This window comes from Lynx rufus, unplaced genomic scaffold (assembly GCF_022079265.1).
Source record: "Lynx rufus isolate CCGP_SWC_20201006 ecotype Redwood Valley unplaced genomic scaffold, mLynRuf1.p SCAF_17, whole genome shotgun sequence".
In the NCBI taxonomy this organism is placed as follows: Eukaryota; Metazoa; Chordata; class Mammalia; order Carnivora; family Felidae; genus Lynx; species Lynx rufus.
The window spans coordinates 16,351,659-16,369,152 of record NW_025814831.1 but is presented as its reverse complement, the minus strand read 5'-3'; the positions used below and the strand labels follow the sequence as shown (position 1 = coordinate 16,369,152).

The following is a 17,494-nucleotide window of genomic DNA, read 5'->3' as shown; positions in this document are numbered from 1 at the left end:
AAGCAAGAGGATTTAGAGCCACCACGCTTCCATGACAAAAGCACGAATGCATGGCCAAGGCTTGGGGACTCAGAAAGTTTCCGTGGAAAGCCAGAAAACAGCAAGGCTTAGAAAAACAACAGCTACTTAATAAAATATTATATACATTATACCTCAATGCAGAACAGCATAACTGACAAGAAAATAGGTTGCAGAGATAAGCATGGGTTTAAAATTCCAGTTCAGCCACCCATTAGCTGTGTAACCTTGGAAAAGTTACTAAACATCTCAGAGTCTGTTCTCTCTTCTGAAGGAACAATAGGCCTGTTGTAAACCAGAGGGGCCTCGGCACGTGCCAAGTGCTCGGGGGGATGGCAGCTAGAGATGATGTTATATATGCTCTTTTATATTTTGCCCCACATAAGTAAGTGCTTAACTGTTGGTTATTTGCTATACTGAGTATCAAAGAGCTGCATTTTCTCCAAGGGACCTTCCTGGGATCCTCGTTCACTTAATCTTTCTTTGAAAGAGACCTGGGGCTTTCGGGGGCCTGGGTGGCTCATTCAGGTAAGCATCTGACTTTTGGTTTCAGCTCAGGTCATGATCTCACGACCGGTTTGTGGGTTCCAGCCTGGCATGGTGCTCCAGGCTGACAGTGTGGCGCCTGCTTGGGCTTCTCTCTCTTTCTGCCCCTTCCCTGCTGGCTCGCTCTCTCACTCTCTCTCTCTCAAAATAAATACGCGTTCTTAAAAAATTAAAAAAATAAAGACCTGGAGCTTTCAAGTGTTTTGTCTTGACAAAGTGCCACCTTCCCAACTCCAGAATCACTCTTCAGCCCTCAGAGATCACACACAGGGAATTCAAGCAGTATCCACACACTCGGACATCAGCAACACTTCTCTCCAGGGATGCTGCTCGCAGACACCATGCAGCCCCCCCGCTGCTGCATCAGCACAGTGTTTCTAACAAGTGCCTAACAAAGCAACCTCGCCTAAAGCGGGTGAAAGCTTAACTTCCTTTTCCTTAAGGCTGCATTGGCCAAACCTTTCATTTATTCTTTCCTCTCCATTCCAGAGCCTCCCGCGTTAACCTTCTCACTTCACCTAATTATCTCCAGCAAAACCACTAAAATTCTAACCGATCCAACTGATCCCCCTCATTTCCATAGATAATCCTCAAACTCAAAGTATTCCAAATAAGTCCAGAAATAGCGCATGGGGGGATGAGAAGAACTCCAAGAGACAAAGCCGAACTGCCAGGAGGCAGAGTCAAGGACAGGACCCGGCCACACACTCGCCACACATTCACCTTACCCCTAGCGGCGGAAGGCCTTCCACGACGTTCTTCTTTCCGGAGAGGAGATCTGACACGGGCCGCTGCTTCAGGGAGTCCCTCCTGGCTCGGTAGCGCCCCGACGTGGTGAGATCAGATTCGGACATGGAGGGCGTGAGCAGCCCCTCTCTGCGGGGTCGAAGGGCCTCCCCGAGATGGGGCCCGGGCTCACGGCCGTGCAGGGGGCCCGGGCCCAGCGCGGCGGGGACCGGGGCGCAGGGCCCTCGGGCCGGGCCAGGCGGAGGCTCCGGGGAGCGGCGGCCCCGCGGCGCGCGGGCCGGCAGCAGGGGCACCTCCAGCGTGGCCACGTCCTCCTCCGGGTCCTCCTCGTCCTCGCTGCTGTGGATCAGCATGGTGGCGTCCGAGAGAGACTTCTTGTGGCCATAGCCCAGGCCTCCCCGCTCGTCCGCCTCGTCCCGCTCGGCCCTCTCTGGGAAGCCGCCGGGCTGGGAGCCCGCGGAGACGGGCCGCGGCGGCGGCGGGTCGGCGGCCGAGGCGGACAGCGTGCGCTCCTTCAGCCGCAGGCCCTCGAGGCTGTGCGCCAGCCCGGCCACCTCGATGCTGTTCCTCTTGTGCAAGTGCGCGCGCCGGGCGGCCGTGAGCGGCTCGCTGACCTCCTGCAGGGAGTGCGCCACCGGCAGGCTGGCCTCCTGGAACGTCTGCACCGAGTGGTGCACGCGCCTGGTGATGAGGTCGGGGTTGCTGCTGCTGATGTACGGGTGGCGGGACAGGTCCGGGGTGCTGTTGGCCGGCCGCGGGGGCGGGTAGGGCGGGTAGGGCGGGGGCGGGCGGTACACCTGCGTGCGCATGATGTTGGGGGCCGGGTAGTCCTGCGCCTGCAGCTGCACGTTGGTCAGCTCAGGCACGCTGACGGCGCCCGCCACGGGCCGCCGCTCGGCGGGGTGCGGGTACGGGGACGGGCTGTGGAAACTGTAGTTGAGGCTGAACGGGTAGTGCGCCGACTGCGGGGAGGCGAAGTGCGCGTGCTCCCGAATCTCCGGCTGGCTGTAGACCAGCGCGTCGGGCCGGCTGTAGGCGTACGAGTTGCCGATGTTGAGGTTTCGCAGCGAGCGGCTCTGCCTTTCGGCGGGCACCATTCCCCGGTTGAGCTGCTTCATGACCGTCTCGTAATCCGGGGTCGGGCGGTACGACGGCGGGATCAGGGCGCTGTGGCGGTGTGACGGCACGTAGTCGGGCCTCATGACGTCACTCCCAGTGATGCTCGGGTTGGAGGACATGGGGGAGGGCTGCAGGTAGGGCTGAGGGTTGTTCAGGGAGTTGGTGCTGTGCGCGCTGTATACGCTGCCGTTTCGGATCCGACCGCTGAGGTCAATCTGGGCTCGATCCAGACTCGTCTGGGAGTGGCAATAGTATCCATTCTGGTTGGTGGCAAAGAGGTTATCTGGGAAACAAACACATTTAAAGCGAATGAGCTGGACCAGTTACTCTAGGCGGAAACTGAGATGTGCCCTGAACGCTGCTGACATTTTCGGTGTCGTTTACAAAAATCCATGCAGAAATAACCTGGCTTTACCCGGACTATCTGAATGACCGTGGGCACACTTTCTGGAGCCCGGGCGTCCTCATCTATAGAATGGTGATAGTTCTGCCTGCTCTAAGGGTGGTACTCAGCATCTCAACACCCCGCCCGCCCCAGTAAAGATTAACTAAATCTAAGTCCAATATTAAGAGTGCAGTTGTCTTTTTCTGAAAATCAAAAATGTGTTTTACTAGAGATGAAACAGACTTTCTGGAATTCTGGGTAGCTGGAGACAGAGACACTGTTCAGGGCATTGGGCCACTAACTGCTCCCTTCCCCTGGTGGGGATGTGGCCTTGCTGATGTTGAGCTAGTTCAAGTACCAACCATCTATAAATACCTCCTTAAGTGGAATTCTAGGTTGTTTATGGGTTCTTCTAGAATGAAGACAGAAAGACAAGAACTCTGCGGGTTCTGCTTCTGCAGGTCCAACAGTGTCATCAGTTGCTATATACCTCACCAGGGGCCAGAAGCCAGGGAGAATCATGCTAAGCTAGTCACCCCCCTCCCCCACTGCCCGCTCGAGCCCCCGTGCTCCAGTGAGATGGGGATCCACAGCTAGCAGAATCAGGAGCACCATCTCTTCTACGATGGCTGCCTGTGTGCCAGGTAGGGCTGGACGGAGGCATGTTTCTTCTGTCCAATCTGTGGTTCACTGGAAACACCATCACTATTGAGGGTGATTTCTCATGCTTCAAAGAGCAGCAGTCAGGTCCGTCAGGGAACAGTTGGCTTTGAAAAGTATTATTTTTGGGATTACAGAGCTGTGTGATGGTTTAGTGGCTAGTGGTTATCGAAGGGAATATGTCAGTCTAGCGTATGGACTTTCCTCGGGTGGCACGCAAGCCAGGTAGAAACAGGGCTCAAACACACACTGTATTCTCCCTGCTGACACCGGTGCCTCACCGTCCTGCACTCTTCCCACACCTGGAATGCTTTGCGACCTCGGAGTCCCTGGAGTCACTGGCACCACAGCCTCTCCCTGGTCCTTACTCCAGCCTGTCTGCACTGGCCTGATACCCACCCCTTCTGGTCTCCCTGCCTGCAGGCTCCTCCCTGCACCCCGCAGGACATCCCTTTGGGAGCCCGTGTGTGCAGAAGACTATGCTGAGCACTGATGGGGGTAAAAGATGGGAATCCAGGTGAGTAAAGGGGAAAAATGTAAATGAAAGTCACAATTCAAGGACATGTTACACTACAAGGAGGTAAGTGTGACGGGTCCATGCAGGAGGAGAGAAGGATCTCTTCCAGCTTGGGCTGGGTTGATGGGGACAGGGAGGAGAGAATGAAGAACACCCTCACAAAAAATACAGCATTCAAGTGGCCTTTGGGGCAGTGGGGAGGGCCTGCCTGGCTTTCAGCAGCAGCCAGTCAGCCAGTGGGTGCAGGATTACCCTTCCTCACCCCGCGGCCTATGCCAGGCATGGTCATATGACTAGCAGAGGTCAAGGGAAAGGGAGCAGAAGATTGAGAGACAGTTTCCATGCCCCCCTGCCCCCACCACCCTGACCAGTGTTCTAGACGGAAGAAGCCCCTCCAGCAGGAACACAGGGGTAGGCAGGTGGGGAGCAGAGCCCTCCTGCCTGCGCCACAAGAGTTCCCACAGCCCAGCCTCACCGACCCGAGGGGAACCAGGCACGTGGGCAGGAGAGTACACTACGGGGTCGTGTCAGGGCAAAGGGCGTTCTGAGTGACAGGGCAGCTCGGGCAAGGCTGGGAGACCACTTGTGGAGGGCATCCTCGGTTCGGCTGGAGCACAGCGGGAAGGAAGACTGGAGAAGGAATGTTGGGAATCAGCATGGAGAGGGTGGCACCCCAGGCAGAGGAATGAGAGGAATGGGGAGATGAGAAGAGCCTGGCACTCTCGTGTCCAGCGAACTGGGGAGAGTGCAGGCTGAAGATGGGGCTACAGCTAGCCATGGGGCTGGACTAAACCAGGAGCAGAAGGCCAGGGAGATGGAAGGGATATATGGAGCTAGAGGCAAAAGCATGTGTAACGACTGGGTGTTGAGGTCAAAAAAAAAAAAAAAAAAAAAAAAGGCCAAATTACCTGCAGTTTGGAATCCAAGTAACCAGGACAGTGACTTCATCACAAAGATGAAGTAAGGACAAGGGGGAGAGGGACAGGCTTATGGGGTAGAGTGATGAGCTGAAATGTAACGTTTTCATTTTCAGCTCATTGTAATCGCGGATACCGTAAGCCAGCACCCCGCGGAGGGCTGTCCGTGTAGTGGCCCCTAAACTGTGACTCTGAGACAGATGGCAGTGCAGGGCCCAGGACCAAGGACAGGTGGGAAACACAGATGTGACAACCGTCCCTGCTGAAATCTGAAACGTGGATGGGCTGCTGTGGGAGCCTGCCCAGGGAGGGAAGAAGGCCACAGGCAGACGTTCCCAGGCAGCGAACAACGCTGATGGCACAGGAGGAGGAGGGGAGGGAGAACCAGAGCACTAAAAAGAGACTGTTCAGGAGAGAAATCTGGGACGTGCTGGTGAGGAGGATGCGTGGGGCGCTGGGGACCTGGGAGGGCAGCGGAAGGAATAAACGGGTAACAACCACACAGGCACTACTCTCAGAAGCAGCAGGCGGAAAAGGGAAGGGAACAGTAACTCCGACCACTGGTGGAAGAGAGAGGCGTGGCAAGGACAAAGTATTAGGATATCTGCAGACCGAGGAGGAGGGCAGAGTGGTGAGGTAACTCTAACAATGCAGAGAGAAGAGTCTTTACCCAGAGGTGGGGCACCTGGAGGTGCAGAACCAGACGAGGGCAGGGTGCAAGGAGAGGGCGGTGAGGAAGGCAGAAAATACCCTGAGGTGCACACTCTGGGAATCCACACCCTGAAGCGCTGTTCCCTTATGGCCTACCAGCCTACCTCACTGGAAATTGTCATCTGTGCACGTAAGGCCCGCACACAACACACTCACAACCTACCTCTGGTCCCTTCACACATCACTTCTACCAGTTTCCTACGCGAGAGTCCAACCATACCCCTCCTCTCCCCAATGCCCTTCCTCATTCTATGCCATGGCATCCACTGTCCCCCAAACCAGGGGTAGCAATCCCAATCAACTGCCCGCCTCTCTCTCCAGCTGTCTAAATCCACCCGTCTTTCCAGAAAGCCCTTCTCAATCTCCCCAACAGGATGAGACTCTCTTCGCATAATTGCTTGCCCTCTCTCCTCAAAACAATCACGTTCTCTTTGTATTTATTTGTGTACTAGTCTTATCCCCTACTATTAGATTTTAAGATTCTTAAGATGTGGAACTACTTCTCTGCACTCAATCTCCTTGGCTTTTAGAGCCCTGTACACAGGGTAGAGAGTAAATGTCTGTGAATGAATGCTTGACATTCAGCTTTGGAGGCACTGCCTTAAATACAGCTCGCTCTACTAATCAAGTGAAAAATAAAAATAAATAAATAAAAATAAAGACGAAATGTTTAAAGCTTTACAATGGGAAGCCCTCGGGCAGGAAAAAAAAACAAAACGAGCTTGGGATATCTTGTGCCAGAAACAAGGAAGCACTCAAAGGCTAACGGGGGAGCATCAGCAGGACACAGGAGCCGGCCGAAAGGAGCTCCCACGGGCCGAACTCTGGATCATCTGAGTATCAACATCTGATACTGCATATTGCGACACATTTTGAGACACTGAATCTAATGGCAGCTCCTTCTACGAATCCAGGATGGCTATAACCGTGAAAACAATTGCAAGGTAACATCAGCCAGAAACTGTCCTGGCTCCAAGATCTCCAAGTCTTCATAGATTTATTCAGAGTATAATAATTTTATACAGCATTTCAGAAATAGTGTACTTTACCTTGGGAGGAAGTGTATGGTTCTGTATAATGTCCATTATAATGCAGCTGGGGTTGGGGAGGCATCACATAGGACTGGGGCTTAGGCTAAGGAATGGAAAGTTGGAAACAGAGTTAAAATACATTGCTACCTATGTAATATATGTAAAGTAAGTCTCCGCTGGTTTCTTTCTTTCCATTAAAAAACTTCTAAGGAAGTTAAATATATTATATAGAAAATACACATGGAGACCCTGTAGCTCTTACCATATTTATCACTTTCAATGTCTCCCAGAATGACAATGCCAAGCCCTGTACAGTGGTATCAGACATCAGAGATCACAAGAAAACAAGCTGTATCCAAAAAGTTAAGAGCAAGAAGGAACAAAGTTTCCTGAATTCTTATATAAACATGTGAATATAAAAAGCTTTTATGTAGTATATTTAATCTTCTCAGGCAAAATTAGCTAGTATTTTAAAGATCTACTAACTTCTGATTACTCTTTGCTAATAGTCGAAAATTGTAGTATTAGGTTGGACCTAATATTTAAATATGTGTAATAACATAAATATTACATAAATATTGGGCTCAGCCTACTGCCGTTTCTTTGGTTAAAAACAATCTAATACCAGCACACTTTTGTGGTCCAACTCAAAATTAACACTATCCAAAGGATCTTTTATTAAGGAAGATGACATCACTAAAAGAAAAAAAAGCAATCGTAATTTTCCTCCTTTCTTACCAGAGACACCCTTGAAGACGACCTCCTCCGAATTGGGTTCACTGTGACAGTCTGGGTTTGCCTGTAAAAATAAGACATGTCACTGAGACATACGTACACATAGTTTTCCTGATTTTGCCAAAGGAAATCAATAAGAAGGTAAAATGATAAATCTGCTAAAGTAAAAAGAAGATAAAACTAACCCAATCATAAATTAGAGAAAAGGAAGGAGACTCTCTTGTCCTCCCTTGGGGCCTCCCCACGTTGTGGCTGCCCAGAAGCCCCCCTCGCCCCCCCCCCCCCCCAGGGTTTGAGCCTCCTGATGCAGCAACATCTGCCTGGACAATGAGAGGATCAGCAGGTACGTCTTTTCCCGGTCTATCAGGTAGAACCTCTGGAATGAGCATAAGCAGAGAGGGAGAGTGGCAAGGCTTGATCGCCCACAAACATGTCACAGAAGCAAGGTTCAGCGCACACGCATCTCTCCCATGGGCCTGGGTTAGCTCTGGGCACCTCCACTAACAGTCCTGGGGGATAACCACCAAATGCCAGCCCAGAAGCCTGAAGCAATGGGACAGGCCTGTAGTTAAAATCTGCTAACCACATCCTACAAACATAATCAAGAGGGAAGTTTATAACTTTGGTAACTTAATCCAGATTTCCTGTAAGAAACTAAGAGAAAACAAAAAATAGAAAATTTGGTTCAGTGGGCCCGTGGTACACCCATTTGACTTTTCTATGCAAGAAACTTCTCTCTGGTTTTATTTTTTTTAATGTTTTTAAGTTTATTTATTTATGTTTAGAGAGACAGAGACAGTGCAAGTAGGGAAGGGCCAGAGAGAGAGGGAGAGGGAGAGGGAGAGGGGGAGAGAGAGAGAGAGAGAGAGAGAGAGAGAGAGAGAGAGAATTCCAAGCAGGCTCCATGCTGCCAGTGCAGAGCCCGATGCAGGGCTCGAACTCACGAAACTGCGAGATCATGACTTGAGCCGAAACCAAGAGTCAGATGCGCAACTGACTGAGCCACCCAGGCATCACTGATTGGTTTTAAATGTATTTTTTAGAAACAAATGAGAATATTAACAAGTGCAGACTGACATTTATCAGATAATTTGAGATTTTAAACTATTCCCATCAAGTTCCATCTTTGAATAAATAATTACATCAAAAAGGAACAAGACACAAAAAAACCCATGTGTAATTTTATCACTTAAAATTTTTTTTAACGTTTATTTATTTTTGACACAGAGAGAGTGCGAGTAGAGGGAGGGGCAGAGAGAGAGGGAGACACAGAATCTGAAGCAGGCTCCACACTGTCAGCACAGAGCTTGACGCGGGGCTTGAAGTCACAAACCGTGAGATCATGACCTGCACCAAAGTCAGATGCCCAACCGACTGAGCCACCCAGGCGCCCCTAATTTTATCACTTTTAAACAGAGTCAGGATGTTTTTGTTTTATGTGCAATTTATTGCAAATAAGATCTAGAAACCTAAACATAGGATTTTTGGCTTTGTTGTGACTAACATAATTTTCTCAAAGCACTTTTTAATAAAGAAAAAAAATTTTTTTAAGTAAGCTCTATGCTCAATGGGGCTAGAACTCACAACCCCAAGATCAAAGAGTTTGTATGCTCTACTGACTGAGTCAGCCAGGAACCTCTCAAAGCACTTTTTTTTTAAATTGATAAAATAAATATGTAAATGTTTATTTATTTTTGAGAGAGAGAGAGAGAGAGAGGGACCATGAGCAGAGGAGGGGCAGAGAGAGAGGCAGACACAGAATCCGAAGTAGGCTCCAGGCTGAGCCGTCAGTACGGAGCCCAACGTGGGTCTTGAACCCATGAAACGTGAGATCAAGACCTGAGCTGAAGTCGGATGCTTCCCAGGTGCCCCACAAAGAACAAAGGGTTTTTCAAAAAAACCTTCCACCATCTGTTTCTGGGTCATGAGCTTATGTGACACATAAATACTAATTACAAAAGTATTTTGTGACCTTTGCTTATAGTGTTCTAAGGACTAATTACTAGAAAATCCAGAATCACAAGGTAAACACTCAGTCCATTTAATCAACAAATTTACCATAATCTTAGCATCTTAACAATTAGTATCCTGTATTCAAACCCTGAAAATTAGCTTATTTTTATAAGACTTTTGAGATAAAATAAAACTAGTGCTTATTATTTCTGATTAAAAACCATCACCAAATTGGGGCACCTGATGGATGGGTCAGTCTGTTAAGTGTCTGGCTCTTGATATCAGCTCAGATCATGATCTCAGGGTTCATGAGTTCAAGACCTGCATTGGGCTCTGCACTGACAGTGCAGGGCCTGCTTGGGATTGTCTCCCTCTCTCTGTCCTTCCCCCACTTGCTCATGCACGCTCTCTCTCTCTCTCTCTCTCAAAATAAATAAATAAATAAATAAAACTTTAAATTAAAAAAAAAAAAATCACCAAATTAGAGGACACTTATATTTACAACTACATGGATGGAGCTAGAATGTATTATTATGCTAAGCAAAATAAGTCCATCAGAGAAAGACAAATACCATATGATTTCACTCATATGTGGAATTTAAGAAACAAAACGGATGAACATCTGAGAAGGGGGGGTGGAAAGAAGAGAGGGAAACAAACCACAAGAGACTCAATGATACAGAACAAACTGAGGGTTGATGGAGGAAGGTGGATGGGGGATGGGCTGGATGAGTGATGCTAAGGAGGGCACTTGTGATGAGTACTGGGTGTTGTATACAAGTGATGAATCACTGAAGTCTACTCCTAAAACCAATACTGTACTGTATCTTAACTAAAATTTAAATATTAAAAAAAAGAAAGAAAAAAAAGAAAAGAAAAGAAAAAACTGTCACCAAATATTGGGCTTTAATGAAACTAGGGTGGTACTGACTCAGTGACAACGTTAGAATAAGGGAACATAAGAGCAATCTGAAAAATGGTCCCCCCCCCCAAATAAAAACTGCTTCTGTGATAAAGGGGATACTCCAGCTCAGCAGAGAGAAGGTAGGTTTTTGGTACAATGGACCATTTATAAAAAGTTCAAGTGTCATTAAAACCATCTAAGAAAGCACGTTGACATGCATTTAAAAATTAGAAATTTAAATATGAAGTCACAAGTGAACTTACAGAAAACATAAATTCTTCTATTATATATCATAGGCTGAAGATCTATCTAAACACAAGACCAATAAGAGAAATTACAAAGAAAAAAAAAACGAGTGCTCATCAGGAACTTAACATCAGGTGACTACAACTGCTTTTTTACTAGTTGATTTTTTTAAATTAAATGCTTTTTGTAATAATTTTCTTTCATTATCATCAAAATGTGTTAAGGTTGTTGCTAAAGAAGAAGTGTCTCTTTTCCAAAGAATATCCCATCTGCCAGAATTTATGTAACTCAACAACGACACAACCGATGTGAATTCTGTCGGGCTGCAAGAATACCTGTTAACCACCACCAAAGCATTATCGGTCCTAATTGAGGCCTCCTCGGGGAATTGAGGTGGGAAGGTGCACCGTGTTGTTTTATTGAACGCTCACTCACTGTACATTAAAACACTCCTTAAAATCAGCATCCATGATCTGAAGGCATTTTGTAGCCTTGAAGTTTACTTTGCCTCTGCTTATTCCCCATAGGTTTAGGCAGAAGTGGGTCCTCTGAAGCTCGCGTTTAGTCCACTGTCCAAACGGACTGAACTTTTAAGGTACTATAAATTCAAAATTCAGAGACGGGAAGAAAGGGCTGGTAGAGTACAACAACATGTCCCGAGTTGCCCAGCCTCGGGCAAAAATAAAACTTGAATGTGTTAAATTAAAAATGCAGAGATGCAGAGCTTAGGAGCATAGGCAGGAACTCCCACACGCGGTATCTATTTTGGCGGCCTTGCTGGGAGCACCCGGTGTGGAAGCGACTCTGCCCGCTGCAGAGGCTGCTTCTTGCTAAACACAAACAAACTGAACATGTCTTTCTCCCGCCAAACGGTCTGGCTAGGCAGCCTTGCCATCGGTTCTAATAGTCTACCTCCCCTTTCTTCCTGCTGCCGTTCTTGTAAATGCAGCTTACTGAGAGGTCAGCCATCCTTACCTGAGTGTACAAGAGAAAATGGCATAACTGCTGGTTGGTGTTTTCCAGACTCTGGGGGCAGTTACTGTGCTGATGGGTGCTGCTAAAAATGAGACAGCCGAAGAACTCTTAGGGGAAAAAAAAATCACTGGAATGTGTGCACCGGAGAAGACAAACTAAGTATATGCTGCTGGCCCAGGTAAAATGAATATTACTTACTGAAGCAGCGCTAAGGGCTGAACGTGATTATTTCACGGAATCTGAACAACAACACCATAAAGGATGCCAGTTATTATCTGGATTTTACAGACAAGGAAACGGATACTTAGATTAAGGGAACTGCTCTTGGTCACATGACAAATAAGTAGCAGAACCGGCACTGGAACCAGGCAGGTCTGTCAGGTTATGGAGCGCAGGCTCCTAGCGACTGATTATTTTCCCACCCCCTCCCCAGCCCCAGCCGATCTGTAAGCTCCATGGAGGCGCGAGGACATAAAGGTATCACTGGTGCCTGGCACAAAAGGAAGGCCTCAAATGTTTGCCAAACAAATGAGTGACACCATTAGTAAAGGACTGAAGCAGATACCGATTACTGAGCATTTACAGTTGAGCTCGTTTCTTTTTTTTTTTTGTTTTTTTTTAAGTTTATTTATTCTGAGAGAGAGAGAGAGAGAGAGAGAGAGCGCAAGCAGAGGGGGGACAGAGACAGAATCCCAGGCAGGCTTCATACTGACAATGCATAGCCAGATGCGGGACTCCAACTCTTGAAACTGTGAGATCGAGTCAGACGCCTAACCAACTGAGCCACCCAGGCATGCCGGACTCCTATTTCTAAGAGCTGTCTCAATTTTGCTGTGTGAGCTTCCTTTCCTATTGGTTTATAGCTAGTGAAGAGGAGACTGTGGTGAATGAAAAATGTGTTGGATGGTGGAAATACCTACAAATGTTGGTCTCAATGACTTTCTCTGATGGGATAGGGTTACTCCATCTTCTTCCAGGCCTCCTCCAGGCTCTTCAAACCCTGCAGTGGGCTTAGAAGAAGGTGCAGCCCCATTCCCCTCCAGGAAGCACTTCCTCCAGTCAGTGTTCTGGCCAGAGTTTCCAGAACAAAAGTGGGCACACATACCAGCCCTGTCACTAGGCTCAGCAAGCAGCCGGCCGGTGACTGAAATTCAGCTTTCCCTCTAGACTAAGTCTCTTGAAACCTTTATCACATGGCTCTACAGCTTGGGGGATACCAACCTCCCCAAAAATGTTTCTCTCCCAGTCTTTTTCTCATATGAATTAGAGAGACTGATTACAGCAGGACCAATTCTGAGGTCTGGAAGAAGGTTTGTGACCTACAGATTGACATTATTTCATTTAATTCCTAATCCAACCCTAAAGTAATAGTCACATTCTTGTCTCATTTAAAAAAATTTTTTTTAAATGTTTTTATTTTATTTTTGAGAGAGAGACACAGTGAGAGCAGGGGAGGGGCAGAGAGAGAGGGAGACAGAATGTGAAGCAGGCTCCAGGCTCTGAGCTGTCAGCGCAGAGCCCGACGAGGGGCTTGAACTCACAGACTGCAAGATCATGACCTGAGCCGAAGTCAGACGCCCAACTGACTGAGCCACCCAGACGCCCCCTTCTTCTCTCATTTTTAAGGCTTGGGTGACATCAAAAGCTGATTCTGCTACTTAAAGTACCTTGCTTATTATTATTTTTAAAGCTTTATTTTGAGAGAGAATGCGCACATGCACATGTGAGTAGGGGAGGGGCAAAGAGAGAGGGAGAGAGAATCCCAAGCAGGCTCTGTGCTGATGGCACAGATGCAGGGGCTCGAACTCATGAACCGGGAGATCATGACCTGAGCTGAGATCAAGAGTCTGTCGCTTAACCGACTGAGCCACCCAGGTGCCCCTAAAGTACCTTGTTTAAAAGTGGAGGGAGGGAGCAAGTCATTCTATAAATTCTAAAATATACTCATCTGGGTCAAGTTTGGATGAATCAAACGAGGCCATCCAAAACACCATTTTATTATATGTCAGGACCAGCAGGGGGTTGGGCGGAGGACAACACTCTAGGAGCAAAATCCTCTTTCTATACAAGTAGAATCATCTCCTGAGACCCCAGGTGCCCCAGGCTGACCCAGCCATCCAGAATCCACTGTCCAATTTCAGGCTTGATGCAGTTTCATCAGATGCCCATCACACTATCGGCTGACCCATCTGGACCATGAGAACAAATCTACCAATACTTCAGGATCATTATAATTATTAAATGTGACTGAACAGTCTAGGTTGAGAGCCTTAAAAGAAATGACCATAGGGGCGCCTGGGTGGCTAAGTCAGTTAAGCATCTAACTTCAGCTCAGGTCATGATCTCCTAGTTTATGGGCTCCAGACCTGTGTTGGGCTGTGTGCTGACAGTTTGGAGCCTGCTTCAGATTCTGTGTCTCCCTCTCTCTCTGCCCCTCCTCTGCTCACGCGCTCTCTCTCAAAAATAAATAACATTTAAAAAAAAAATTTTTTTAAAGAAATGACCATAAAATGTAAAGTTATTTTCAGTTTTATCACCCATCAAAACATTAAAAGCTAAGAATTCATTTACTTCACCTGAGAGCAAGTGCTGATAGTGAACTGTGTTAGTTTCCTACAGAATGAAGCAGGGATCCTCCATGAATGGCTCATGGATATGGACTTCCTTAAATCTACTGGATGTACAGAGATTAAAAACAAAATATGGAAAATACTCCTTCAAACATAATTATTTCATCTCTGAAACACTCGTATGTTTTCTTTATATAGATGTATGCAACTGAAGGCCCTATGAATGTAATTTTATTTACATTTAGCAAGAAACAGCAATATGACTAAACTTAGATTTCTAAAACTGAATTTCTTTCTTTTCCATCTGAACTTTAAAATCATTAGCAGGTGATGATTTGCCAAAAAAAAACTCCTTAAAAAAAAAGGGCATTAACACCAACCTACATGGATGCCTACTTGGAAAGAGATTGCAGTTTGCAGTTTATTCCAAATGATTGATTTGATTCTCCATTATTTTCCAGAGGAGGAATAAATGAAGAAATGATGGTTCAATATTATAAATACTCTTAAACTTATGAAAAGGCTGTGTTCTGACAGAGTGTGTATCTACTGCTTGGATCTCAGAACACTACTTCTGCATGAAAATAATGTCACACGTGATTAGGTAACCAGGCCAGTCCAGGAGAGCCCCAAATGTGACCGCTGTGGACTAGTAGCACCGCTGAATCTGGCCACCAGGGGAAGCACATTCATGCACAAATACATCCGGAGCCGCAAGCCAGCAGCCAGCAGAGAAAGCAGGGCTCCCCCTCCCGGTCAGTCAGTGCTTTCCACATCCCACCACCAGAGGAACAGCGGGACTCAGAGAAAAACACGCCTACATGGTGTCCAGGGAGGAAGGGAGGGGAGGAGGACTGGGGCTGAGGGGCTAGTCTTTAGCTGGCTCCCCCGCAGGGTCATCCCTGGTCATTTCCTTTTCTTTCCTGAGTCCCAAAGACGGGCCTGCCCTGTGCATGGTTATTCCTAACCAGTTTCTCTTCACACCTTGGCTCCCTATAAAACAGAAAGCACTTCCACAGCCTTTCCTCTTCCTTCCTGGCCTTAAGGGACAAATGTCCTTTCAAGATCCCCCCCCCCCCTCTCAAATTACAATCAGTAGTAAAAGGAAATCAACAAGGAACAAAAGGGCTCTTCTCCCCTCTCATACCCATCTCTCTCACTCAGGCTTCCATCATTCACTAAGCCTTAGGTACAAGGTGCCTTGCCAGACACTGGGGTACCACCGGACAAGACGGACAAACCAAGTCCACGTAGAACAGCAGGCACACGATGCGCTAGCAGCCTGGCGTGGTGGTTGGCAGCACTGGTTGTGCCGTAGGGCAACAACAATGTGGGTCTCTGAACCTTCATCTACCAAAAGACATTAAGAATTGCACCAAACAGGGCTGTTGTAGAGGTTTAAGGAAATAATGCTTGACACAGAGGAAATACCTACTGAATCAGAAAGTGGTAGAAAACAATCAGAACTTTGAGAATGGCACTGAGGACTTAGCAAACTAAATGCACGGTGGCCTCCAGGACGGCTGCACTTAAACTGGATCTGGAAGAACAACCAAGAGTCTGCCAGAAAAGGGGAGAAAGAGTGCATTCCAGCAAGGCCTGGGGCTGCAAGAGGCATCAGCATTGTAGGAGCTATGGGCACCAGGGCCAGCATCAAGGGCAGATGAGCCCAGAGGAGGATCATGGGAGTCTTGTGCTTAATGTCGTAGCTAAGGAAGGGGGGGTGGGGGAAGAGACAGGCTCCGATGCGGTTCTGAGCTATAACTTTGGGAGAAGTGCTACACCTTTTGCTCATCCATCCAGAAAACTGGCTGGAGCCAGGGGAGATGGGCCCGAGAGCCAGATGAGAGGCAGCTACAATGGGACAGGGGAGAAAGGACAGCATAGAGAAAGCTTGTGGGGATGAAGCAAAACCTTCCAAGTCTCAGTTTAGAGGTCACTCTGCTGAGAAGCCTTTCCTACGTTGGCAGTTCTGAGTTAGGTACCCTTTCTCTGAAGGGCCCCTACGGCACCACGGGCATCCCAAATCAGACCTCTTAACATGCATTTCTATAGATTCCTTCAACAAATTCATCAAGGCCTGCTGTGGGCCAGCCCCTTATTCAGCACTGGGAGCACAGGGGTTAATAAGAGAGTGTTGGCCCTCTGCGGCCCTCTGTGCTGCTGTGGCGCTTACCTGCTGAGAACAAGTAAACAAGCAGATATACAAATTCAGGTGGTACTAAGTACTATGATGAAGAATCAAATAGGGCAAGGGGATACAGAGAGATAGGTAGGCAGGGAAGGGGTCCCCAGGGCAGCTACGGTCAGCCTCTCTGAAGAGGGCCTCCTCTGATCAGACAACTGATGTAGTGGGAGAATGAGGCATGCAAAGGAAAAGCATTTCAGGCAGAGGAAGGGGCAAGCACAGCATCTCTAAGGGCAGAACATGTTCACAGACCAGAAAGGACACTAGTGTGGCTGGGAAAGGGTGAGCAGGAGGAGGGTGTGAAGGAAATAAGGCAGGAACCAGGCAAGGACCAGATCGTGGACAGCTTTGTGCTTTCAAGTATGATGAAATTCCAGTACAGGGTTTTAAGAAGAGTGATAGGATCTGACCCCTACTAAACTAAGACCAGTCTGGCTGACTTATGGAAAGCAGGCTATAGGCACGGCAGGTACCGAAACGAGGAGGGTGTCAGAAGGCTACTGCAGTATTCTAGATTAGAAACACTGATGGCCTGGCACTGAGTTGTTAGCGGAGGAGGTGGTCAAAGTGGTCACATTTCAGATATATTTTGAAGGCACAGCTTGCTGATGCATTGGGTATGGGATGAAATAAACAAGAATCAAGTGGGAATTAAGTAGGTTTGGGGCTTGGGCAACGGGGTGAATATGGAGTGTTGCCACTTATCGAATGAGAAAGGGTAAGGAAGAGGCAGATTTGGGGGCAGGAAGAGAAAGAGCATGTCAAGAGTTTCGTTTTAGACACAGCAAATCTGGGATGCCTCTTAAGTCACCAAGTGTAGACATCAAGTAGGCAGTTGGCTGTGCTCAGGGAGAGGACTGAGCTAGAAATAAAATCGGAGGCGCTTCCAGCAGACAGATGTGATCTGTAAGCCTGACACAAGGTGAATCCCCTGGAGAACGAGCATAGGTGGGAAAGAGGTCTGAGGATTACACCAGCAAAGGTGACTGAGAAGAAACGGCCCAGAAAGAGGAAAAGCAGGAGAGGGTGGGGTCTTGGCAGCCAAGGAGGAGCAGAGTGCAGAAGGGAAGGGGTGGCCAGAGGTTAAGTGCTGCTGAGTGGTCCAGTGAAAGAACTTCTGTGGTCCTGACAGGACCATGGGATGAAGGTCACTGTCACCGTGACAAGCAGTGTCAGTGTGTGGCAGCTAGGGGAAGCAGGGCAGAAAGAAGGAGAGAAAACAAGTCTATACAACTCCTTCGAAGAAATTTGCTATATAGGAAAGCAGAGATA

The 17,494-nt window shown here is 47.9% G+C and overlaps 1 protein-coding gene across 1 annotated transcript in view; it reads right to left on the bottom strand.

The window, feature by feature from the left end:
• PTPN21 (protein tyrosine phosphatase non-receptor type 21) overlaps positions 1 to 17,494 on the bottom strand; it is a 76,515-nt gene that overhangs the window by 9,714 nt on the left and 49,307 nt on the right. The window contains exons 10-12 of the mRNA XM_047080257.1: positions 7,390 to 7,450; positions 6,670 to 6,754; positions 1,293 to 2,713 (exon numbers count right to left, since the gene is read on the bottom strand). Of these exons, the coding sequence (XP_046936213.1) occupies positions 1,293 to 2,713; positions 6,670 to 6,754; positions 7,390 to 7,450 (1,567 nt within the window). The remainder of the gene's footprint in view (positions 1 to 1,292; positions 2,714 to 6,669; positions 6,755 to 7,389; positions 7,451 to 17,494) is intronic.